This window comes from Engraulis encrasicolus, unplaced genomic scaffold (genome assembly GCF_034702125.1).
Source record: "Engraulis encrasicolus isolate BLACKSEA-1 unplaced genomic scaffold, IST_EnEncr_1.0 scaffold_249_np1212, whole genome shotgun sequence".
Taxonomy (NCBI): domain Eukaryota; kingdom Metazoa; phylum Chordata; class Actinopteri; order Clupeiformes; family Engraulidae; genus Engraulis; species Engraulis encrasicolus.
In genome coordinates, this window is record NW_026945533.1 from 12816 (window position 1) to 40312 (window position 27497).

The 27497-nt window shown below is 43.4% G+C and overlaps 1 protein-coding gene across 1 annotated transcript; it reads right to left on the reverse strand.

Moving 5' to 3' along the window:
• Positions 1–126: 126 nt before the first annotated feature.
• LOC134442824 (protein NLRC3-like) lies at positions 127–27497 on the reverse strand. Its single transcript, XM_063192781.1, has 5 exons — positions 27494–27497; positions 26636–26806; positions 19375–21178; positions 2864–3037; positions 127–344 (listed from the first exon to the last, which is right to left on the reverse strand). Exons 1-5 carry the CDS (start codon positions 27495–27497, stop codon positions 167–169), a joined length of 2331 nt encoding a protein of 776 aa, XP_063048851.1. The 3' UTR covers positions 127–166.

Consider the following 27497-nt stretch of genomic DNA (forward strand, 5'->3'; position numbering starts at 1 on the left):
ACACAACTGTAGCCCATCGGTGTTAAGAGTACCATAAATTATCTCTTCAAACGAAAAAAATATTTTCATTAAAATTGTATAAAGTAATTTCGAATTATTTTAAACATTAATACCGTATAGTAATACAATTTCAAACTGAAACATATAATATAGTAACATTATTGTCTCACCTGAGTATTTCCAATGCCGACTCTGGATTTTCCTTTATTGACTGGAGTGTCCTAAGCTGCGCCTCTTTAAGATGATTGGAGCTCAGGTCCAGCTCTTTGAGGTGGGCGGGGTTTGCCGTCAGGGCAGAGGCCAGCAACTCACAGCCTTTCCCAGTGATGCCACAGGCAGACAACCTGAAAGGCGACAGAGGATAGCAGATATATAATAGCATTGTTTCCTGTTAATATTGCTACTACTAATATTAATAGTAGGAGTCATGGTCATAGTGGTTGTGGAGAGACATTGTAGGTTGGGCAACTGACCCAGACCGAATTCAAATTCGGATTTGCACATGCTCTTGATGCTACTGTATATGGGTGATTGACGTTCAAGGGCGTAGCGCAAAAAAAAAAACAGTTATTCAAGTTCCTGAAAAAAAATGATGAAAAAATTTCGCCTAATTTTTGCCATTTTAGGGAAAATGTGCCCTGCGGTGTGACATTCTTGGTGTGACATTTCTGTAAGATACAATAAAATTATTAATTTTCTGCACAAACATATCCCCCATGCACTTTGTACTATTGCTCCTTTAACTCCCACCCCACACACACACTACTACCCACCCGCATCCCCACCCCCACCCACACACGCCTATGCTTCGTACAGGCAGACAACTGTGATTTCACTGCATCCTTATATCCTTGCATGATACATGAAAAACAAGCAAGGACTGAGTAACACATTGCATAGGCATGTCAATCCGCAGGACATGAAGTCACACCACAGGAAAATCACTACATTGTGGCCATTTTAATACTTTTGAATAAATGACTGACCTCTTAGCTCATGCTAACTAGATAATGATATTGTGTTTAATCTTAATATGTGTTTTCATTTATAAAAAACTTTTTTCGTCCTTCTATAAGAGCAGTCACACCACAGGACACCATAAAATGAACCTAAGCATTGCGTGACAGAAACATTGCAATATGTAGACATAGTAAGAGGTGAATAGTCACCTTAAACTTCCACACCACTCTCCAATAACTGAGGTACTGACTGGTTAGGAGCCTGTCTTTAAGACCCTTGTAGTTGGCCTTGCAGCTGCCCGTCCACAAACCGGACATGCATGTCACCCCGCAGGACACAATTTGTGTTACGAAATTGAACTTGTATTACTGTATTTAGTTTTTTTTCACATTCATATATTTGAATATAAGGTTAATATTTATGCAATCATGCCAAATGCTTTATATATTATTCAAAATGTTGTTGGTTAATTTATATATATATATATATATATATATATATATATATATATATTATATTTCAGGTTTCATTAATGTTACAGTCACTCCGCAGGACATTTGACATATAAACCTTTACATAAATCTTAACAGAAATGTTTTTTCTCATCTAAGAATAATATGAAACACAATATACCACATCTTCTTTCATTTACATTTGTTGTAAGAGGGAAAATAACAGTTTTGTAGGTTTTTAATCAATAATTGCAAAACTAGTCTAGGACTAGGCTAATTAAAAATGCCTCAATGAGCAGTACATGGGGATGGTTCCATGCTCAGGGTACCTCTGTTATGGAGCAGAATGGAGGAGGTGATCATTCATTACAACTGGCAATTTTGGGAATTGAACAAGTAACATCTGGGCCAAAAGCTCAACAACCTAACTGCCTGCCTATTATCAACTTTTTCCTGGATCTCCATGTCACAAGTTAACATGGGTTTGTAAATTCCGTAGAACACATGCCTCATTGGTTTGTAGAGTTTATTGGATTGAATGGCTAATAGCTCTCTGACGCAGATAACACCTTAGTGCGTCATCACATGTAAAAAATGCTATTTACCTCAGGGTCTTCAGCACGCAGTTTGAGCTCATCAGGCCAGAAGAGAGGTGCTTTACTCCGGAATCCTGCATGTTGTTGTGACTCATGTCCAGCTCTCGAAGCAGGGATCTGGGGGCCTTCAACGCAGAGGCGACTATCTCACAAGACTTTGCGGTGAGTCTACAGTCTGCAAGTCTGTAGAAATGATAATACAGGACGTCAGAGTGAGTTTCCAGTCTGCAAGTCTATGAAGACTTCACAGAACGCTAAGGTGAGTTTGCACTCTGCAAGTCAGTAGAAATTACAACACAGGATGTCAGAGTGAGTTTGAAGTCAGAAAATCTCCAAAGGCTCCACAGGGCTTTACAGTCTGACCGCAGAAGTTTGGGTTGTGGTTGTGGTTGTGGTTTCGACGTCATAAGTTCAGTATGGTGTATTGGGCTACTATTATGTGAAAATCAAAAAAGGGTGGTCTGTTCCTTTAAGACGGGAGTGTAAATATCATGGCACCACAGTTGACACTGTAACGAAAATAAGAAGGTAACATTAAATGTGTATGTGTATAAAATAAAAGCAATGTGTTTGGAAAACATTTTACAGGCAGTAAAATTGTTCAGCTGTGTTTGATAAATCAGGGCATTATTAAACTGTCAATCATAATTTGTGTGGGTGCTTCGTGAGCAAGAACAAGGCATCCACACGCAAAATAAATAGGGGGCTTCGGCGACCAGAGACAAGAGTGGTGATGTCGGAAGGCCACTACCGAAACATAAAAAAAAAGAAAAACGGTCAGCGAGTCGTTGCGCCCTCTTTCATTTTCAAGTAGCCTACCCTAAGAAAGGGAAGGCGAGGCAGAATGCTATTTACCTCAGGGTCTCCAGCTTGCAGTTTGAGTTCCTCAGGCCAGAAGAGAGGTGCTTTACTCCGGAATCCTGCATGTTGTTGTGACTCATGTCCAGCTCTCGAAGCAGGGATCTGGGGGCCTTCAACGCAGAGGCGACTATCTCACAAGACTTTGCGGTGAGTCTACAGTCTGCAAGTCTGTAGAAATGATAATACAGGACGTCAGAGTGAGTTTCCAGTCTGCAAGTCTATGAAGACTTCACAGAACGCTAAGGTGAGTTTGCACTCTGCAAGTCAGTAGAAATTACAACACAGGATGTCAGAGTGAGTTTGAAGTCAGAAAATCTCCAAAGGCTCCACAGGGCTTTACAGTCTGACCGCAGAAGTTTGGGTTGTGGTTGTGGTTGTGGTTTCGACGTCATAAGTTCAGTATGGTGTATTGGGCTACTATTATGTGAAAATCAAAAAAGGGTGGTCTGTTCCTTTAAGACGGGAGTGTAAATATCATGGCACCACAGTTGACACTGTAACGAAAATAAGAAGGTAACATTAATTGTGTAAGTGTATGTAGCCAGGAAGTCCTGTTGGGGAAAACTACAAATTATTATGGCGTCTCCAGGGCACCGCCTCTACCTGGCGGTGCAATGAGCCTTGAGTCAGGGCGCGCAAGGTAATCACTGATATTCAATTCACCTGGGGGGCGTCACTGAAAGAATTGTTGGCTGTCGGCGTTTGTGTAGGCAACGCCAAGTTCATGTGCTGGGAACTTACCTGTTTGCCGTTTAAAAATACCTCTGGGTTGACACAAGTACCTCCCAAGACGGTGTGAGCGTAAACGAAAAGACGCGTCTGTCCTAGTGTTGAAATGTTTCAGTGCATCCTTGGCCATCAGCAGCTATTGTCCGGGAATTCCTAATGACGTGTGTAGAGACGCACGACTAACATAACATTCCGTGCACCTGCGTGCGAGTATTGAGCAGGACCAGCGGTGTATCACACCGCACTGTTGAGCTTGACTGGGGCAGCTTGTAGCCCACGATTCTGGACCTCGCAGTCTTTCAACAGAGTCTGGACTTATCCTCATACCCTGGTAGTGTGCGTGAACCGCCCCAATACCCTGAATTGTAGAGTAGTCAATCACTGCTTTTCCCTGGTACCTGAGTGAACAGTGCACCTCATTTTCATTTATTGTGTTTTTGTTTATTTAGTGACCCTCTCATATTGGAATTGCTTTTGCCCTGTCCCGCTTTCCCTTTCCCCCCCCTTTTTTTTGTTTGAGCTTGGAGTAGCTATTGTGCGTTGGCCCAACTATTGGGGTGTCACCATTGTGTGCTGGAAAATTCAACTTTGTGTACTGGTGTCCATTAGAGGGCCCTCTGAGTGTGGAACTACTGAGTGCAGTGTTGTTTCTAATCTCCTTCAAGCTCCTAGCCTCTCCCTTCCCTCCTCCATTATTTTGTTCTGTTGGCGATTGCAAGACTATGTGAGAGTGGTGGTTTGTGGTATTATTTTTCTTTTCACTTAGAAGTGTTTTGTGTGAAGTGTTGGTCTTGGGGTGCCTGTTGACCGCTGCCTTGAAGAAAGACTTTTAAATTCCATTTGTACCTTGTGATAATTGCATTTAATAATAAAAATAACTATTCTTGTGATATCAGCCTTGTGGTCATTCACTTGACCCCTGAGTGGGATTGGTACAGCCCCAAGTAAAAGGGGCTAGGTTACATTTGGCGCTGCGAGCAGGGTTATGAAAGAGGCTGATTTTACAAGGCTGTTTTAGTCAGGTACACCTGGGGAAAAGCAGTGGTTGAGCTACAAGACGACCTACATCGAACCAGACGACGACAGAAACCCTCTATTACGCTGTGGGCCTCTGTATCACTGGGGGAGCCTGTATGATTTGAAGTTTAAGTTCTTGACTGTAATCACTCACCTTGTTTGTTAGTTTTTTTCCCTTTTTTTTTACTTTTTCCTCTTTTTCCTGTGTGGCTGCTGTGTGTGGTGTGTGGGTTGCGTGTGTGGCTTGCCGGTTGTGTGCGTGTGGCGTGCGTCTGGCTGGTGTGTGTTTGTGGGTGTGTTGGTTTGTGTGCAGTGAGACCTCATCATGTCTAACGACGATATGGCGGAACAATTGAGAGCACTTCAGGAGATGGTACAAAAACTTCAAGCAGATAATGCGCAGCTCAGAGAAGAAGTGAGTCAAAGGCCTGCTCGGGTTGAGGTAAATCCCAATTCTGGCAATAGCTCGGAAACAGATAGTGACCCTGTCCCCGCTTCTCGAGGGGTAAACCCGTCCCCAGCCGCAATCCCTTCGGTTGGTAGTTCAACGCCACCCTCGCCCCAAACCACCGGGCGTTATGTGTTTGTTCCTAGGGAGCGTAAATGCCCTAGATTTTCGGGTAAGACTTCTCAGGACACCCTGAGTATAGAAGAGTGGGTGGAGGAGATCAAAAGGTCATTGGCAGCTCGTCCTATGTCTAGTGCTGAAAAAACATTGTTTGTATTTGATTTATTAGACGGGGAAGCAAAAGCAGAGGTAAAATTCCGACCACATGGTGAACGTGACGATGCGACCAAAATTTTCACTATATTACTGGATGCATATGGGTGTTCTCAGTCTTATATTAATTTACAGCAACAATTCTTCCAGCGGCGGCAGTTAGAGGGGGAGTCATTGCGTGAATTTTCACATAGTTTGATGTCCCTTATGGAGAAGGTGAAGCGTAAGGCTCCATCATATTTCCCTGACCCTGATGTCGTATTACGTGACCAGTTCGCAGAACATGTCCGAGACAACATGCTAAAAAGAGAGTTAAAGCGTCATGTGCGTCAACACCCTTCTTCCTCCTTTCTGGACATACGCAGTGAGGCAGTGCGGTGGGTAGAAGAGGGAGAGAATGCTAATAAGCAGAGACCACGGGCATATTCATGCAGTGCACAGGGTACCACAGAGTGTGAGGCTGACCTCAACGTCATTTCGGCCAAACCCAACTCAGAGATGAGCGAAGTGAAGGAGACCTTGCGTCATCAACAAGCTATGTTAGATGTCATTATGCAGCGGCTCGATAATCCATCACCCCCACAACGAACCATGAATCACTCTCAAGTGCCCGTTCCTCGCCCACAACGTTCAGATTACCCTCGGAGGGGAAGTGGGGGTGGGTCTCGTACACTTCAGTTCCAACCTCGATTCCAGCCGGACGGTACGCCTATATGTCTGCGCTGTAACCAGCCTGGCCATCTGGCCCGAAATTGTCCCAACCTGTTGCCTACTGCAACCTCGGCCCCCCCACCAGTTGATGGTGCAGCCACAAGGTCACCGGCGGTAAACTAGCACCCTCTGATGCTGTAGCCCAGGCATCAGAAGGGTATTCCCTGGGCACCCATCAACCAGTGTCTTCAAAGCTCCTTGGTAACTGTCCTGTAGTGGAGGTGTTAATGGAAGGCTTAGCCGTACCTTGTTTGTTAGACACGGGTTCTATGGTGACCACAGTCACCGAAGAGTTCTTTGAGAAACATCTCCAACCACGGCTTCAAATACCTCTTAGATCGTGTAGTTGGCTTACATTGAAGGGAGCGAACGGTTTAGAAATCCCTTATCGAGGGTATGCTGAAGTGGAAGTCCAAATTCTGGGGAAGGTTCTCCCGAAGATGGGTATTCTGGTGGTAGCCACCACCCAGGATCCCTCTACCCAAGCTCAGAAACGACGGGTCCCAGGTTTGCTTGGAATGAATGTAATCAGTAGCTGCTATCAGGAGCTCTTCCATCAACATGGTGCATCTCTCTTTCAAGCCTCGGACGTTACATTGGCAGGTAAAGGCTGGGCCCGCGCGCTGGCTGAATGCCAGCACTTTGACCAATTGCAGACCACTGGAAGGGTGGGGTCAGTCCGAGTGCAGCGGGGTCCAGCAGTCCTGATTCCAGCTGGGTCTCTACGTTTTGTCCCAGCTGACTGCAACCAGCGAGTTGGTGCCATTCTTTCCTCTGCATTGCTGGAACCATTGGCACCAGGGGGTAACCGACTACCAGCAGATCTGCTCATTCCATCAGCTTTTCTCCCAATCAATAATGGAGCCGTGAGTGTGCCTGTGGTTAATGTGGGCAGTCAGGATAGGTGGCTGCCGGCCAAGACGACACTAGGAGACCTCCACTTAGGCGAACCTTTACCATCAGGATGCCCTGTACAGTTTCACATCCAAAATCAAGATGAGGAACAAGTGGTCCTTATTCAGTCTGTGGAGGCGAGTGCAACATGTTCTCCAGATTTTTCGCACTTGTCATGGGAGACCTTGTCTCCTGGTGAAACCTTTGAGGCCCGTGCCTTACTGGAAAAGTACTCTGAGACATTCAGCCATGATGATTCCGATCTTGGCTGTACCCCATTGGTCCAGCATACAATTCCCCTCCTGGACAATGTTCCCATACGCCAACGCTACCGTAGGCTCCCGCCCTCCCAGTACGAACAAGTAAAAGCCCACATTCAGGGACTTTTAGAGCAAAAGGTTATCCAGCCCAGCTGTAGTCCATACTCTGCGCCGATCGTAGTGGTACAGAAAAAAGATGGAGGCATTCGTATGTGCGTAGACTATCGGCAACTTAATGCAAAGACACGCAAGGACGCATACCCACTACCACGAATCGAGGAATCGCTGGATGCATTGGCCGGGGCAAAGTGGTTCAGTACGCTCGATTTGGCAAGTGGCTATAACCAAGTGCCGATGGATGAGAAGGACAAAGAGAAGACGGCCTTTTGCACACCCTTTGGGCTATTTGAATTCAACCGAATGCCCTTTGGGTTGTGCAATGCGCCCAGTACTTTCCAGCGATTAATGGAGAGGATTTTTGGAGATAAAAGATTTCATTCCCTGCTCCTGTATTTGGACGACATAGTGGTGTTCTCCACCTCTTTCCACCAACACCTGGAACGACTGGAGATGGTTCTGGGCAGGCTCCAACAACATCGCCTCAAGCTTAAGTTGACCAAATGCCACTTCTTCCAAAGCGAGGTGAAGTACCTGGGGCATATCATTTCTGCCCAGGGGGTGGCGACAGACCCAGAAAAGATTTCTGCTGTAGCAGAATGGAGGAGACCCACTAAAGTCTCAGAACTTCGCTCCTTCTTAGGCTTTGCCTCGTACTATCGGAGATTCGTTGAGGGCTTCGCAGGCTTAGCGGCGCCTCTGCACAGCTTAGTGGGGAAGTTGCAAGGGAGTAGGAAGAAGGCGAGTCCTCAGGCCCCGGGCCCCTTTCAGTCTCATTGGGATGCGACATGTGAGCAAGCCTTTCAACAGCTTAAGGCCAAATTAACAGCCACCCCAGTGTTGGGTTTTGCAGACTTCACACAACCATTTCACTTGGAGATTGATGCTAGCCACAAGGGGTTGGGAGCGGTCCTGGCTCAAGACATAGAGGGGGTACGGCGGCCTATAGCATTTGCAAGCCGTGGCCTTCGGCCAACAGAGAGGAATATGTCCAATTACAGCAGTATGAAGCTGGAGTTTCTGGCCCTGAAATGGGCAGTGACAGAAAAATTCCGGGAATACCTGATGGGGGCAAGATTCACCGTATACACGGATAATAATCCTCTCAGTTATTTACAAACAGCAAAACTAGGGGCGGTGGAGCAGAGGTGGGCCTCCCAGCTGGCACTGTTCAATTATGAAATACGTTATCGTCCAGGGACGGCCAACCGGAATACAGATGCCCTGTCGCGTCTTCCCCCTTCACCAGTTCCCGCCCAGGCCATGGCCCCAGCAGGGTTTGCAATACCGGTGGAGATTAACGCTGTAATAAGTGCCCAGTCTGCCTGGACTTTTGCCGTTGATGCTGCCCCAGTTCGTTGTCGCGCTGATCTGCGCACTTTGCAATCACAGGATCCTCTGCTGAAGGCTTTTGGGCGCTATTGGGAAAGGGGAAGCAGGCCTAAACTGGAAGACTGGGCCTTAGAACCAGAAGACCTGCGGGGCCCGTTAAGAAAATTGGTCCAGCAGTGGCCAAGATTGCAAGCCATTGAGGGAGTGCTTTACCGAAATGTTCGGGTGCCGCCACAAGGGGTCAGGGTGGCTCAGTTGCTGCTACCAAAAGTCTTGAGAGACGAGGTTCTGACCAATCTGCATGACAAACATGGGCATCAGGGGACAGAAAGGACCACAGATCTTGTACAACGGCGGTGCTACTGGCCGGGGATGATGCATGACATTAAAAAGTGGTGTGCTGAATGTGAACGCTGTATCCTTTCCAAAGCATCCCAGCCTCGGGTACGTACCTTCATGGGCAGTCTCCGTGCTACCAAGCCACTGGAAATCCTTGCCATCGATTTCACGCAGTTGGAGAAGGCTAGCAATGGTCAAGAAAACATACTGGTTGTCACGGATGTCTTCTCAAAATTTTCCCAAGCATACCCGACACCAGACCAAAAGGCAAGTACGGTGGTACGGATCCTCACAGAACGGTGGTTTTATACATATGGGGTCCCCCAGCGTATACATTCCGACCAAGGCCGCAATTTTGAAAGTGACTTGCTGAGGCGCTTGTGCCAACTGTATGGCATTAAGAAGAGTAGGACGACCCCATACCATCCGGCTGGCAATGGACAATGTGAAAGGTTCAACCGAACACTCCATGACTTGCTGAGAACCTTGCCACCAGACCACAAAAGGAGCTGGCCACGAGTCCTCCCGGAATTGTTATTTGCCTACAATACCACGATACATCAGTCCACGCAACACTCTCCATATGAACTGATGTTCGGGCAACAACCACGCCTACCCGTGGATTTCCTGTTGGGGGTGACGGAGGAGGAGCCAACAAGTGGAGGCATAGAGGACTGGGTGAGTCAGCACCACCAACATCTGGCCAACGTCTATAGCCGTGCAAAACAGAGGCTTGAGGCAGTAGCAGCCAGCCGTGCTCGTCATGACCCAGAGGTGGCAGATGTGTTGCCACCAGGGACACTGGTGTATCGACGGAATCACCCACAGGGAAGATGCAAAATCCAGGACTGTTGGAACCCTACGGTATTCGAAGTAGTCGAATGTATGGACACGGGAGGGCGCGTCTATAAGATAAGGCCTCAACAAAGCAGAGAACCAGTCTCTCACATCCATCGCAACGAATTGAAGCCCATTCCTGGTACTTTAGCTCTCCTCGACGTGCCACCTGACATCCCACCTGACAACCAAGAGGATCAGCGAGAAAATCAAAACCGGGAGAGTGATGCAGAAGAGGAAGGGAGTATGATAGCAGAATGGGTACCCGCACTTGGAGACCACCTGTCTCAGCAAGGATCAGAGGGTCCTGAGGAAATGATCAGTGAGGAGACTGATGGGGCCAGTTCTACGAGTGAACATCCTCAGGCATCAGGTGAATGTCCGTCCCCCATCAGTGGCCGGTCCCAATCCTCAAGCCATTCACCTCAGTCTCCAGACCAAGACACCCTACCAAGGCGGTCAACTCGGTCCACAGCGGGAAGGCACCACAATCCCTTTAACTTACCCCAGTCAGCCGTCGCCGATAGGGTGTAAGAGATCCAACCAATATCTGGCAGCATCACTGTCCTGAAAAATCACTTAGACTGAGCTTGTCACCGGGACGGTGACATTCGAATGCTGGGGTGTAATGTAGCCAGGAAGTCCTGTTGGGGAAAACTACAAATTATTATGGCGTCTCCAGGGCACCGCCTCTACCTGGCGGTGCAATGAGCCTTGAGTCAGGGCGCGCAAGGTAATCACTGATATTCAATTCACCTGGGGGGCGTCACTGAAAGAATTGTTTGCTGTCGGCGTTTGTGTAGGCAACGCCAAGTTCATGTGCTGGGAACTTACCTGTTTGCCGTTTAAAAATACCTCTGGGTTGACACAAGTACCTCCCAAGACGGTGTGAGCGTAAACGAAAAGACGCGTCTGTCCTAGTGTTGAAATGTTTCAGTGCATCCTTGGCCATCAGCAGCTATTGTCCGGGAATTCCTAATGACGTGTGTAGAGACGCACGACTAACATAACATTCCGTGCACCTGCGTGCGAGTATTGAGCAGGACCAGCGGTGTATCACACCGCACTGTTGAGCTTGACTGGGGCAGCTTGTAGCCCACGATTCTGGACCTCGCAGTCTTTCAACAGAGTCTGGACTTATCCTCATACCCTGGCAGTGTGCGTGAACCGCCCCAATACCCTGAATTGTAGAGTAGTCAATCACTGCTTTTCCCTGGTACCTGAGTGAACAGTGCACCTCATTTTCATTTATTGTGTTTTTGTTTATTTAGTGACCCTCTCATATTGGAATTGCTTTTGCCCTGTCCCGCTTTTCCTTTCCCCCCCCCCTTTTTTGTTTGAGCTTGGAGTAGCTATTGTGCGTTTGCCCAACTATTGGGGTGTCACCATTGTGTGCTGGAAAATTCAACTTTGTGTACTGGTGTCCATTAGAGGGCCCTCTGAGTGTGGAACTACTGAGTGCAGTGTTGTTTCTAATCTCCTTCAAGCTCCTAGCCTCTCCCTTCCCTCCTCCATTATTTTGTTCTGTTGGCGATTGCAAGACTATGTGAGAGTGGTGGTTTGTGGTATTATTTTTCTTTTCACTTAGAAGTGTTTTGTGTGAAGTGTTGGTCTTGGGGTGCCTGTTGACCGCTGCCTTGAAGAAAGACTTTTAAATTCCATTTGTACCTTGTGATAATTGCATTTAATAATAAAAATAACCATTCTTGTGATATCAGCCTTGTGGTCATTCACTTGACCCCTGAGTGGGATTGGTACAGCCCCAAGTAAAAGGGGCAAGGTTACATGTATAAAATAAAAGCAATGTGTTTGGAAAACATTTTACAGGCAGTAAAATAGTTCAGCTGTGTTTGATAAATCAGGGCATTATTAAACTGTCATCAATCATAATTTGTGTGGGTGCTTCGTGAACAAGAACAAGGCATCCACACGCAAAATAAATAGGGGGCTTCGGCGACCAGAGACAAGAGTGGTGATGTCGGAAGGCCACTACCGAAACATAAAAAAAAAGAAAAACGGTCAGCGAGTCGTTGCGCCCTCTTTCATTTTCAAGTAGCCTACCCTAAGAAAGGGAAGGCGAGGCAGAATGCTATTTACCTCAGGGTCTCCAGCTTGCAGTTTGAGTTCCTCAGGCCAGAAGAGAGGTACTCCACTCCAGAATCCTGTAGGTTGTTCCGACTCATGTCCAGCTCCCTCAGCAGGGAGCGGGGGGCCTTCAATGCAGAGGCAACTATCTCACAAGACTTTGCCGTGAGTTTACAGTCTGCAAGTCTGTAGAAATCACAACACAGGGCGTCAGAGTGAGTTTACAGTCTGCAAGTCTATGAAGACTTCACAGAACGCTAAGGTGAGTTTGCACTCTGCAAGTCAGTAGAAATTACAACACAGGATGTCAGAGTGAGTTTGAAGTCAGAAAATCTCCAAAGGCTCCACAGGGCTTTACAGTCTGACCGCAGAAGTTTGGGTTGTGGTTGTGGTTGTGGTTTCGACGTCTTAAGTTCAGTATGGCGTATTGGGCTACTATTATGTGAAAATCAAAAAAGGGTGGTCTGTTCCTTTAAGACGGGAGTGTAAATATCATGGCACCACAGTTGACACTGTAACGAAAATAAGAAGGTAACATTAAATGTGTATGTGTATAAAATAAAAGCAATGTGTTTGGAAAACATTTTACAGGCAGTAAAATAGTTCAGCTGTGTTTGATAAATCAGGGCATTATTAAACTGTGATCAATCATAATTTGTGTGGGTGCTTCGTGAACAAGAACAAGGCATCCACACGCAAAATAAATAGGGGGCTTCGGCGACCAGAGACAAGAGTGGTGATGTCGGAAGGCCACTACCGAAACATAAAAAAAAAGAAAAACGGTCAGCGAGTCGTTGCGCCCTCTTTCATTTTCAAGTAGCCTACCCTAAGAAAGGGAAGGCGACGCAGAAAAGACACGATAGTTGTAGGCTAAGGGTAAACTATGACATAAAAAAGGCAGTGATGGGGATTCGTGTAGATTTTTTGTTTTAATAACATCAGACTGCCGTGCAAAATGTCCCTCACAGTTGTTAAAGCCTTGAGTTGCGCGGTACTTTGCGCGCCGCTCCCCAAATGCACATCCCAATTTGGAACTCCTAGGCCTATTTGTCTTCTTAAATATTAAGCACGGTAGCCAACTGCACGCGCTTTGTCTGGTTTAACGGCGTAGCTCATGGTTTTGCATGATTTCATTGTGTGTGTGTGCATTTTATTTCATTTGCCAACAATAACTCCTGTCGATAGTTGCAAACTGCTACAAATGTAGTCCCACCCTTATAGAAAACAACTTTTGATACTGACACACGCCTTACATTTTGTAAAGCAGCATGACGGCGCAGTTCACTCCGAGGACACTTCAGCACCACATATGTGGACAGCGATCCTTAAGAGCGACGCTACGAATGATCTTAGAGGCTGTGCACGCGCGTTCATGTACGAGTGTCTTTGGGAAACAGTCGTAGGAAATCTAAGAACATTCGTAGGATCACTGGTTAACGACACACGTAATGCTAAGAACCATCGTTATCGGGAAACGAGGCCCAGGTCCTAACAGACTGTTGGGAACGCGTCAAAACTCATCTTAACTGTTTTGGTTGGAAGGGTAATACTTGGGCAAATGAACTGAGGATTAGCACCGTCTCTTGTTGTGACACTGTTCCTATCAGCAGAACACCTCCGTGGTTGTTTGAGAGGCCTTCAATTGTATTCAAAGCGAGAAACATAGTGGACAAGAAGGGGATATATAGGGATGTTGACCATTATTTGGAACGGAGATTCTTTAATCATACACTGGTGTATACTGATGCGTCTGGGGATCTTGTAGGGGCAGCTGTATACGTACCCGACCTTGACGTTTCTATACAAAAGCGTTACAGTGATCATTTGTCCATTTTTGCAGCTGAACTGTCTGCTATCATGCTTGCACTCCAATGGATCGAAGAGGTTAAACCTCCTCTGCCTGTTATCTGTACTGACTCAATGTCTTCTGTAGTGTCCATTCAGAGTGGCGTCTCCTCAAGTCGCCAGGATTTAATATTTGAAATTAGCCAATTGTTGTTTAATCTAACACGTCAGGGAATAGATGTCCAATTGGTATGGGTCCCAGCACACATAGGAGTGAGTGGTAATGAGGCAGTGGATGAACTAGCAAAGGAGGCCACAACTTTTGAAGAAATTCAGCTAGGTATCCCCCTCAGCAGATCTGAGCTAAAGACCATTGTTAAAGACGGTGTTAATAAGCTCTGGCAAACAGAATGGGATAAGGAGGAGAGGGGTCGACATTTGTACAGAATACATAAGAAAGTATCTTTTCAAAAGTCAGGGTATGCTTGTAGACAAATAGAAGTGTGGTTCACAAGACTGAGGATAGGCCACACAGGGCTTAATAGCAGCCTGTTTGTTATTAACAAGCATCCTACTGGTCTATGTGAACACTGCGGGTTGAAAGAAGATGTTGAACATGTTTTCAAGTCAAGTTGATTTTATTGTCAATTTCTTTACATGCACTGGTCATACAAAGAATTTGAAATTCAATACACTGCATACACTACACTACACAAAGACAACACCTGAAGAAGGCAGTCGAAACATCTAAACTGACTTTGACTTTAACAACCTTGCTGGGTGAACTTGTCGCGTCACATCACTGATGCAGTTATAGCGTTTCTCAGAGACACTAACTTGGCTGGGCGCATTTAGGAACTTTGTTTTTTTTCGTTTTCAGTGTAGTTTGTTTGTTTACGAGTGTGTTCTTTTATTTTTGATTTATTTGCTTTCTTTGTTTCTTTATTGCCAATCAGTTGCCCACATTTATGTGTGATTTCTTTAGTTTATCAACTGGTTAGGCATTTTCTTTTCCTTTTTGTTTTTTCTGATTTTGATGACCCCAGTCTTATGAAGGATCTCACTCAATGCATGTCTGCCATAGAGACCTGGATGGCCCAAAATGTCTTAATGTTAATGCGAAAACAGAGGTTCTGTTGGTAGGCCCAAAGGCCCTCAGAAATAAATGTTATCCACTTCTTAATTCTATTGTTAAACCTTGTGAGTGACCCTTGATGCTGATCTTAATTTTCAGAAGCACATATCCAACATTTTTAAGGCATCCTTTTACCATCTTAGAAACATCTCTACAGTGCGTAACACTCCGTCTCTACATGATTCCGAAAAAGTAATCCATGCTCTTGTTTCCAGTCGCATTGACTACTGTAATGCACTTTATGCTGGTTTAACTCAGCAAATGTTAAACAAACTAAAACTTATTCAGAACGCAGCTGCAAGGATACTCACTAGAACTCCCAAATATCACCACATCACCCCTATTCTCAAATCTCTTCCCTGGCTCCCAGTTAAGCAAATAATTGAATTCAAAATACTCCTTCTTGTCTATAAATCATTAAATAATCTAGTCCCTCCCTATATTTCTGATCTAATATCTCTTCATAAACCAACCCGTCATTTAAAGGGACACTGTGTGAGATTTTTAGTTGTTTATTTCCAGAATTCATGCTACCCATTCACTAATGTTACCTTTTTCATGAATACTTACCACCACCATCAAATTCTAAGTATTTATAATGACTGGAAAAATTGCACTTTTCATACATGAAAAGGGGGATCTTCTCTATGGTCCACCATTTTGAATTTCAATAATTAGCCATTTTTAGCTGCAAAAATGACTGTACTTGGGCCATACAAGAAAATATTAGTTAGTTACTTACCGTAGTAAACTTTCATGAACATATCAAATTTGGCCATAGGCAACCCAGTTTCAATGAGCAGAATAGTTGCAGTACCTTTTTTGTCCATTTCCTGCACAGTGTACCTTTAAGGTCCTCCAACAAATATCTTCTCACTGTCCCCAGAATTCACACAAAAACCGGCCATGGCGCTTTTAGTTACTGTGCTCCATCCCTCTGGAATAATCTGCCGTTAGAATTAAGGTCACCTCAATCCATAGTATCTTTTAAGAAGGGTCTTAAAACTTTTTTATTTTCTGTAGTTTATAATTCGTGATTTTTATCTTTAACTCTTATTTTGTGCATTTCAATTTTTTATTGGGTTGTTAATGTTTTAATTGTGTTTAAATTGTTATGTGTGCTTCTTTTACCTAATATGCGCATTGAGTCTATGTAAATATGAAATGCGCTATAAATAAAATTTGACTTGACTTGACTTGACTTGACTTCTTTCTTTATTTCCTTCCCTCATTCTTTCATTCTTTCCTTCTATCTTTCTACCTACGTTCAATAGTGTTAGATAGGCTGTAGAACTAAGTCCAAGTGATCACACCCCACTCCAGTAAATGGCGGCAATGCACTGCGTTTGTCAGCCGCCATAAAACCCGACTGAAGAAGAAGAAAAAGAAGAAGAAGCCGTACCCACGGCTTGACTCTCCGCCTCCGAGGAGAAAACAATCAAGTCGGTACTAAACAGTAGGAGGAGATCAGGACATAGCGCTTCCATCTTACCTGAGACTATATCAGCTGCCAACAACGGTTTTAGTTGTTAAAAAAGATGATTTGGGAGGGATTATCACACCTGGGGCGCCCGTGCAGAAAGACGCTTTCTTTGCCCTGGTTGCAAAGTTGTGAGAGCCCTCGTCGTAAATGCATTTGGCGGACAAATTTACTTGCACTATGCGGTGCCAGTGCAGGGGAAAAAAAGACAGACTGTAGTAGACAATATCATAGCTACGTTATTTAACTTCCATAGTCCGTTAATGTGCTTCACGTATGCAAACACACAAACGCAAATTGCATGTATATTTCCCCGACATGGCTACAGTAGCCTAGGCTACAGCGATACCGTTTGCTGCATGGTCTGGTGTAAAACCTGGAGTAAAATGGCGACCGCAGATATCAGAAACACGACCCGACTGTCACTCTAGTTTGTGTCAATGACGTTGCTTCTTATCTCGAGGCCATAAGCACAAGGCAAGGACGGGAGGAAAGACAAAAATTGGGACACACAGACATTGTAAAACAGGTCGTAAAAATGGATATGTCACCTTACACTACATTACATTACATTTAGCAGATGCTTTTACTCAAAGTGGTTAATGTAGCAAAGTGGGCTTTGACGTTCCTTTTTCATTTGCGGTGCGTGCGTCATCACGTCACACCGACCTATCAGCTGATCTCACAGCTGATTTCATTCCAGCTGAGACGCCGGCTTTTCGCAAGCTAGGAGGAATAGCTGTCGGTCAACGTGCTTTCCTTTGTCCATCCAAACGTGCATTCTGGTCTACTCTTTGCACTCCGATCTGTTGCCAAATTCAACTTGGCGTGACACGCTCTCCGCCTCGTACAAGTGTATCTACCGGTGCCATCAGCTGTTTGTTGGCTACCCTGTTCATCTACCAAAGCTCCGAGAGCTCTCTCCTTCTGGCTCAGGTAGGCCACCCAAATGACGCCACACGTTCGCTAAAGTTTTGATTTGTTTGACTCGGGTCTAACCGATTATGTATTTTGTTGTAGCGTGGGTTTGAGTTTCCTCTGACTCGTCGGCCTTTATTGTCTTCCTCCTCTCCTCCTCTGCTGTTGTGGAACGTGAGTATACCGCTTCAACTTTTCATCACGTTGTAAAATTGGTACAATAGCCCAGTTACATCGCATTATCCTCTGTATTTGTAGGCGCCTGGGTGTAGCTGCAGACTCCCGGTTCGCTCTGAATTGCTGCTGTTTTGTCCCCCCTCGATACGTGCTTCGGACTGACGCGTCGCAGTGTCCGGTCATCCGAGGGCTATCACTCCGAAAGCATTCAGCAGCCCAGCATAAGTTAACTTGCGCAGGTGGCGCATGTGGCCGAGTTCAGTGTGTGCGTGAATGTAGTCTGTGTGAGTGAGTGTCTTGTTATGTCGTGGTGAGAACACGATTAATTTGTTTATTTTGTACATTTTCTTTGAGGGATGTTTCTTTCTTTTGTTTGATTATTTTTGTTTGACTTGAGTTGAGAACTTCAATTTGAATTATTTTGTTTTTGTTTCTATAATTACTGAATGTGCACGGCTTGTAGCCTAAACCAATGCCCCTGGCCTGAGTGTCGTTACTAATTCTCATCAGTCCTGCTCTCGCCTGTAGCAACCTCTTTCTGTGGCGAGTTAGATTTTGCTGGTGGGCCCTGCAATTCAGTTTATTTCATTTTGTTTGTCTTTATTTGCTGGGCAAGTGGCAGGCCCTTGATTACCCCCTTATTTACCCTTTTCTTTTCTGTTAACAGGTGCAGGTAATCCCAGAGGGAGGTCCTCTTCCCCCCCTGGTGGTGGGTCCGGTCACGTGGTGTGCAGTGAATTGCAGTGCAGTGCAGTGTTACCTGTGTGTGAGTGCAATAATTCACCTTCACTTAGTGTGTGCATGGGCACGAGTGTTTGTGTGTACTTATCCAAGACCTAGACAGGGGGCTTAGTATAATTCCCCCCTCTTGGGTGCACCTGCCCTGTATTTGAGAACCCTCCCTTTTTGTACCGATTTGTGTGAGTGTGTATGTGAGTGCGAGTGTGTGTGTGCATTGTGGTGGAAAAAATTTTAACTGTCCGGATTTTTATATTTATATGTGAAGTTGTTAATAAAGAGATTATTTTGTTACGGAATCCACGTTTCCTCGTTAATGCAACAGAACTTGTGTGGGGGTCAAATCTAAGGTTTTCATACAGTCCCTGGGCTGTAGTTCCCATTCTTATCCCAGGGTGGCGTAGTCTATTTAGTAAGAAAAACTGTGAAATTTAGAGTTTAAAACTCTCCTGTCCTTACCACTTGGTTACATTAAGAAACGAGGACTGCACAGGATGTCATGAGTTTACAGTCTGTAAGTCTACAAAGTCAATCCTTACTACAAAAAAGGAATGTAATGTTTGTGTAGGACCAGGGGGCAAATTTGGTCCACGGAGCCATTTTATTTGGCCCACGAGATCATTTCAAATGTGTATTACAGTTGGCCCACATACACCATGAATATGTAGAAAATATGAGTTGAAGACAAAAAATTGTGCATCACAGGAATTATGAGTGGGTCCAGACTAGTGTATGTATATCTATACTACGATAGGATGGGAACGTGTTATTTGACTAGCTTTAAATCTTCTGTATGTACAATTTCAATGTATTTTAAATACTGAATTCGTCCCGCGACTTCACCCCAAATTTGGATTTTGGCCTACTTGGAATTAGAGTTTGACACCCCTGTTGTAGACCCTTTGCAATAACCAACAGACAGATAAACAGACATAGATAGATAGATAGATAGATGGATAGATGGATAGATGGACAGATAGATAGATAGATAGATAGATAGATGGATAGATGGATAGATGGACAGATAGATAGACAGACAGACTTCATTTATTCAAAGCCAGAAAATGTTGCAGTGGCGGCTGTAGAGCAGTGCACAAAATGTTGCATTAACCACATTAGTGCACTGGGAGATAATGTGCTGTAAGAGATACACTAGTTGCATTACATAGTGATGCTAGGGGAAAGTTAGGAGAAAGTTTTACACAGAATAACTTAATGAAAAAAACTCACAGAGCCTTTTTGCAGGACCGCACTGCCGGAACCAGTCTTCTCCTGCCCTCATCGGATGTCTTGTACTTCTTCAGGTCAAACTCATCCATAGGCATGGCTGCCATCATCAATGTACTGGCTAAGGCTGAGCAGTGGGCCGGTTTGAGCCGTTTCAACGCACCCGTCTCAGAGTGCATAAAAGCTTGGACCTCCTGGTGCACTGTCGTGTCATGGATTTCCACAAGGCAGTAGAGGAGGTTGATCCATCGATCAGGGGAGATGTCCTTACGTTTTATGTCTTTCAGGTTTTGAGCAGCTCTCTTTAGACAATCTGGGTTGCTGATATACCTTGGGTTGTCTTGTTGGCATGCCAGAAGTACTCTCAAGACCTTTTGGTTGGACTCCATGGCCATCCCGTGAAGGAAGCGGACGAACAGATCCAGATGCCCACTCTTGCTCTCTAGCGCACTGTTGACAGCGCACCTGAGGAGTTCCTCTAGGGAAGGGTGTTTTCTTGGGATCTTTTGCATGCTTGACTTCTTCATTAACAGAGGTCTTAGTGCTTCTGTATCCTCCTTGACATAGGACACAAAGATATACAGGGCAGCCAGAAACTCCTGAATGGTGATCTGCACAAATGTGTACATTTCCCCAAAAATGGCAGCCTGTCCCTTCAAGGTAGCAGTGCACAATCCGGAGTACACCAAGGCTTCGGTTTTGTCAAGGCCACATTGCTTTAGGTCATTATGTGAAAACATTAAGTTGCCCTCATTCAGTTGCTTAAAGGCAAGTTCCGCCAATTTCAGTATGTTGTGCTTTTGTGCTTCCAAGGTATCCTGCTTTGCTGACTTATTGTCACCTTGATATTTGTGCCTACTGGTAGTCTGAATGAGCAGGAAGTGTATGAACATCTCTGTCAGAGTTGTTGGTATCTCATCACTGAATTCCATCTGCTGAAGCACAGTGGCAGCAATCCAGCAGAAGACTGGCAGGCGACACATGGCTTGGATACTTCTTGATGCCTTGATGTGGGAGATGATGCGCTCAGCCAGACCCTCATCACTGATATGCCTCTTGAAATACTCTTCCTTCTGCACATCAGTGAATCCTCTTACTTCTGTAACTTTGTCGATGACCTCAGGAGGAATTTGGTCACTTGCCACATGTCGTGACGTGATCCAGATGCGAGCGTTGGGGACCAAAGAACCCATGATCAGGCTTGTTACGAGCGTGTCCACCGAGGCTTTCTGTGAGATGTCGGACAGCTTCCGGTTTTGCTCAAAATTCAACGGGAGGTTGCACTCATCCAAAGCAAAAAAGATGAATAAAATCTGGTAATCTTCAAGCTTCACACTATTCACCCACTCTTGTAGACTAGGGTAGAGCTGAGACAAAAGCTGCTGAAGACTAATTTCCCTTTTTATTCTGTTCAGCAATCGAAGAGGGAGCAAAATCACCACATCTATGTCTTGGTTGGCCTTTCCATCTGCCCAGTCACTGATGAACCTCTGAACCAAGACGGTTTTTCCAATGCCGGGAGCTCCCTTGGTCAGCACAGCTCTGATGGGACCATTCTGTCCTGGTAGAGGATTAAAGATGTCATTATAATTGATTTGAGTGTCTTCAGAGCCTCGCACCTCTACTTGCGCAACTCCATGCTCCACATCCACGGCCTTGTATTCTCCCTCAGTGATGTAGAGGGTTGTGTCGATGCTGCCATGAGGTTTCTGTGAGTCTGGATTCAACACACGTTCACGGATGTTCTCAACCTGCTTCTTCAGATAGTCCTTGTGCTGTGTGAATATTGTTCTGTAGTTGTCATTACCTAATAAACACAGAATAGATTTAAGTGACTGCATGAGGTGGGGGATTATTAAAATAAATAAAATAAAATAAACATTTGAATCTTGGAAATAATGGAATGTCTCAATTGCTTGAAGAAAAGTGCTGTTTTACAAGAAAGAGGATGGCAACAGTTTAGTTTTGAGGGTGTTAGCCCATGATTTTTTCCCCAAACCTTTTACATTTTTGGTTGCATTTGAGTTGTGAAGAGGATTCTGGTTAATAGGGTGCATCAAACGCCCCCTATGAAAAAATATTGCCTTAGCCCGATAGTAAAAATGTTCTACACCCAGTAAAAACTCACTGTCTAAAATACAATGAACCAGCTGACCCACTGCTAGTATCAAGCAAGAGATTGCAAAGCTGTATGACTTATATTTGTGTGTTTCACCTGTGGGCCTACAATTCCTGGTGTAACATCTGTACTAAGGCTGTGAATGCTCCTTGGAATGACTTGTGTTTTTTCAAGAAATCACGCAGTAGGTCAATAGAGTACAGTCAATACAACTGTGATGTTGGAGAGAGTGGCTTCCCAAAACCTGTACTAAAGTGACTTCTAGGTATGTCATGGGTATCACCAGGTCATGGGTTCATTGCCAAGGCCTCTCAGATAAGTTATGGTATTCATCTGATGAGAGTAAAGTGAAATACTACCACAGGCGATGGGATAAAGAAGTAATGGCACTCTTCGATACAGTTGTATTGACTGCCTTGTAGCCTAGTCATTCCAAGGAGCATTCACAGCTTTAGTACAGATGTTCCTCCATGAATTGTAGGCCCACAGGTGAAACACACAAATATAACAGTCATACAGCTTTGCAATCTCTTGCTTGATACTAGCAGTGGTCCAAGGCAGCATGGAATTGATATTGTGTTGCAAAACAACAATTTTGCCTGAAGTTTGATCATCAGTCTGTCCCGAGACTGAAGTCTGTGTACAGTAAGTGGATCGACTGAATATACACCCTGCTTAGATATTCCTTCAGTTTGTGCTCCCAATACAGGTGATTTCACTAATTACCTCATCAACCTGGCTTAAGTGGTAATTAGGATCAGCTGGTTCATTATATTTGCTTGGGCAAATGTGTCACAGGGTTTGTCCACCTCTGTTGTAAGACAATGGGAAACCTGGATTCAAAAGCTACAATCCAGTGCCACAGATTTCAAATTACCTGGTTTTACCTGTCCAAGTGCCCTAACTGGAAAGGTAAAACCAGGGGGTGTTCACTCACGGAACTAGCTACTAGCCACAACTGGCTAACCCTAATCCTACCTAAGTGCAAAATGAATGGGTGTCAATGGAGTTTTCTACCATTATATTTTTTGTGATTTTTTTTATAATTTTTTGTCCTGAAATATTAATATTCAGTTCAAAGCTAGAAATAATAACACCCCATATGAGTAGCGTTTCGATTATTTTGCGCCACTAGATTATTATATACTGGGTCACAAAGCTCAATTTTTATGAGGCCAAACCATAAACATTAGCGGGATGCTAGCGAGTACAGGTCGAAATCTTCTAACCTGCTGTAAAACTACACACCTGGGGTGCGTTTCTAACTGGTTAGCAACCATGCTTTTGAGAAACAGGGCCCTGAACGATTTGTCAATACAGCCTATTGTTAAACACCAGTCATAGTGCTTACCAGGAATGTTTTGTTGGTGATATTTGTGACTGGAAATCGCAGTAGCAATGTATTTAGCATATGGGTTCCCCTTTCCATTCCATACATTTCCCCACATGAAGGACTTACCAACACTCGCCACCTAGTGGACACTCCATAGGAACTGCAGTATGCATGCAAAGAAAACTGGCTACAATGGGAACCAATCAGTGTGAACATTCTCCCTGTTAGAGATTCTCTGATAAAACTAGGTAGGTCATTTGGAATACGTATGTGGCACTGGACTTCAGCTTTGGAACCAGGTTGCCCATCACTATCACCATTATTTTGCATTTTCATGGGCCTGGTGGACCCAGTAGAATTCATCTAAATTTCAACATATTTTACACAGAGTGATTTTACTGTGCATAGAACATTTTTATCACACAGCTGAGGCAATATGTTTTTTATTGGTTGGCTTTATGCACCGAATTGTCCATTTCTATTGCAAGATTTTGACAGCATTTTGAATGGCCTTCATTTGTGATATGGCTCGCATTTTTGGTGAAGTTTTGTAACGTGGACTATCTTCTCCGTGTATACTTTTGTTTTAGTTTGGTATAATTACGGACAATGCAAATTACTGAGTTTTGTGTCATTTTGACATTTTTTGGAAGGAATATAATCAAAATAGTCCCGCCGCGTGGATTATTGTTTTGTGACGTGCATGTGAGAGCCTTATGTCGGCAAAGGGTACAACAGTATTGATTGGTTGTATTGTTTGGTCTTTTGTAGACTGTCTGTACGTATTCACTCATGAAACTGTAACGTGCTTCACACATAGGAGTAGTGCAGCCAGAGACGTTAGAATTAAAAGATTCTTTGGTGCCGCGATTTCAGCACCATGGACAGAGTGCGCCCGTCCATGCAGGCAAGGCGCGTCAGGCCATGTAGACGGACATGAAAGCTTTCAACTGATAGATTTTCATAAAAATATTGCCGTTTGGATTTGTTTTAGACTGTGAATTTCACATATATGTTTCAAAACACCTCTTCTGACAACATCCAGTATGGATTTAGTTATGAGTTAAGCTTAAACCTGTTTAATCGAGGTCGGCTTGTAGGCTATAACTTCCGGGGCACATAGACTACGGACGAGAGATGAAAATATCAAAAATGAAAAATAGTACGTCAACCTTTTTTTTCATTGGCGTTATTTTGAAATGAAGTAGAAAATAACATTTGGAAATACAGATCAAAATTTGTTTTTTCGTTTATCACTAAAACGAAATAATGAAATAACCAGCCGTTTTTCGTTTTTTGTTATTTGGTTATCGGGAGTGGTGATTCTGCATGTAATACTGGGTGACAGTGCAGACAGTAAAGAGAGAAAAACTGCCGTTCTGAAGCGTGTACGTTGATAAAAAATAGAGATTCCGAAAAGTACACTTGTTATGTTATTTTGAGAGGGAGGAGGCTGTTCCAGAAGCATAGGAGATGTTTGTTGTTACAAGACATTAAACTACTGACTGAACTGATGACTATCGCCAGGAATACACGTGTCCGTGGTGCCCACTGCATATCTGAGGTTAGCGCGAGCATCCGTTATCTTATTTTGGAAAAAAACACCTGTCGAGTCTCTGTTCAAGTGAACGGAGCATGGATGGTTTTGAACCTGCAGTGCGCACGCAGCCAAATTACATCATACCTGTTTACAAACTCTAAAGGGGTCTATAGGGCCAAGGCAATATTTTTTCATAGGGGCCGTTTGATGCAGCCTACTGGTTAATATGGTAAAAACGCGCCAGAAAAAAAAACATCTCACTGATTCTTGAGAAAGTGGCTAAAACAGGTTGTAATGTTGACAGAAAAAAACAAAGTGAATTACAAAATTATATGGTATATCCTCGTAGACTAAGGTCTTGGCTTTTCAGAAATGCACAAGGCCAATCTCCCCATTATGTATTTTTTCAGAAATCAGGCTTTTCTCCGATCATACCTTGTTTTTTGTCAACACCGTCAGACACAATTAAAAGTTATTAAAATTGTATTGATTTGGTTGCATATGTATCTGGAGTTTTTAAGTGATTATGTGTATTTTTTGGTTCACACATATGCCTTTAAATGTTGAAAATTCACTTTTGTTCTATTTTAATACTGTTTCATGTGTTCTAATTTTAAAATATGTACCGTCATACGATGCTTACTTAACGCCTAAATAGAACAAACAATTTTTTGTAATTTCACAAATATTCGTGTAGGCTTACATTGGCTATTACTTTGATATTTCAACAACTCCTAAGGAAAATGTTGTAAGCACATTCCTTTAAAATGTCCAAAACTCCTTCTTACGGTGGTGACTTAAGAACTGACGGTGGTGACAGTAATCTGAGGCCTAATTAGTATCTGCATTTAGCTAAATAAATAGCCCTCTCAAGTCAATGGCATCTTGCATAAACACTTTATTTTTGTGTGTGCACAGTATGAGCATGTGTTTTTACTTCATTAGTTAGATTATCTAGGAAGTAAGCCACTGGTTGTTGAACATGTGGTAAAAACAGCTTTTAAGTTGTTCAAATCCAAAATATAGAGGTGTATTATCATAGATGTAGGTCTTGCCTGTGCAGTGAATGCATTGGCCAAGCTCCCCATGTTTTAACATTTTTCATAAAATGGGCTCTTTCTTGTTTTGTCAACAGCGGCAGACAGAATTAGAAGTAAAAACACATGTTTACTGTATTAAAGTGAATTACTTTAACAATTCAACATAACTGTAGATACTTATTGCATGCATATTCTTAAAACATGTCAAAAACATGTAAAACATGTGTTTTTTGGTGAACAACAAAAAAACCTCCTAATGCACCTCAGTGGTGGCTAGAGTATCATTTTGGATCACAATTATTACTAACATGCCTAGTAATGTTTCATTAACCAGCACAATTTAGTAAAATATGGAACAACATGATGAGCAGAACAAAATCTGACGGTGGTGACATCTGACGGTGTGAGACAAAAAAACACTCTTTTAAATATTATGCATTGTTTGTTCACATTAGCCATTTCATTTTCGCTCTGTTTCTTGGGTGCTTCATACCTTTTCTGAAAAAAATTATATTTATTAACATTAATGTAATACAATACTATTAAAACCCCCGACGGTGTTGACAGTTTATGGTTGGGACAGTACCAGTGTCCAAACAACACATTGAGGACAAAATAATAAACTTACAGGAGCTTCAGTGATGGTGAAGTAGGCAGTAGAGCTAAAGGTTTGAAAAGGGGTCCTCAGTAATGAAAATTACCTTGTTCATACCTGATTTTATTGTCTTTTAGAAAAAATCTGACGGTGGTGACCAATATGCTGGACACATTTTGAGCAATCAGTAAATAATAGTAAATATTGGTTTACATCCACTATGTGTACATCTGTAGAACCACTTTAATATGGTCTTCCACATCACAGTGATATTGTTCAATTCTGTTAGTGATTTTTGTATTTTAAGTCAATTGAAATGATGATGCCAGTCCTTGGGACAGGCGTTTTTACAGGGAGTGGACAGGTTTATAGCCATGAAAAGTAATAAAATTACACTTAAATATTTCAAACAACTGTGTATTCGTGTGACAGACCCCTTGGCCATTACCTGGGTTCATTTTGTTTGTGAAAATGTAGTTGATTTTCAACAGAATTAATATTTTACTGCAGGGACATGTTTTTGCCAAACTTTCAAGAATCAGTGATCTATTACCCTGCCTTTCCTTTTTTGCTGAAATACTCTGTGAAAAGATAGACTTAAGTACTGTATGCTGTGTTATTTGCTGTGAAATCTTACATGATCTACGTGATGTCCTTGGAACGGTGTCAGGCAGGAAACACTTTCTAAAGAGAGATAGAAACAAAAAGAAGCAAAAAAATGTAGACTTGTGAAACCCAATGAATAAATTGTGCAATAAATGAATAATGTGCCTAACTGTGGATTTATGATCTTTGATCTCAATCAAATCTCAATAATAAAGAATACAAATCTATCTATACTGTTATTAACACTTTTGACTGATTAATGTATATTCATTTGACCATCAATCAAGCATTCATCTGTAACATTCCTAATAAACATGCAACACACCTTTTTCTACTTGGCCATTCAGCCATGAATTGCTCTGTTTAAAATAATGAATAGAAGATTGATATATAAGCTTGATACATAAGCTTGATATATATATATACAGTATATACCTGTATATACCTATACACTTGAAGCACGGCTTACCAATATGAAAGCGCTAAACGCGACATCCGAATTTAAACCCTTCTTCTTGTTAGCGTGATTCAGCTGTCTGTGCTGTCTGCTACCGGCGGTTCTGATAAAACTGGTTAAACAGGGAGACACACTGTTTAACAGCGATGGTGAAACACGGTACTGCAGAAAATGAAGCACAATTTCTAAATGACTTTGAGTCAATGGCAGCGAATCTGATTTTTAATTGGCTTTCCGCCGATGCCCCACCAGTTTTTGAAGCACATTATGATATGCTTATACCAATAGCGCCAAAATGTGTGGATTAAGTGAAAGGTTTTCTTTAGATTTCTGCGGTCAAGACAGCATTTTAAGGTAAGGTTATATTTGTCCGCTGTAACATGTTTGGTTGTTGATGAAGCTTGCTGCTTAGGAACGGGTTGACTCGCTCACCCAT

Coding starts and splice junctions, on each gene's coding strand:
- LOC134442824 (XM_063192781.1), bottom strand. Junction 3,038..19,374: donor CGGTCCTGCAAAAAGGCTCT/GTGAGTTTTTTT, acceptor TCATTTCTACAG/ACTTGCAGACTGTAGACTCA. Junction 345..2,863: donor TGCAAGCTGGAGACCCTGAG/GTAAATAGCATT, acceptor GTCGCCTTTCAG/GTTGTCTGCCTGTGGCATCA.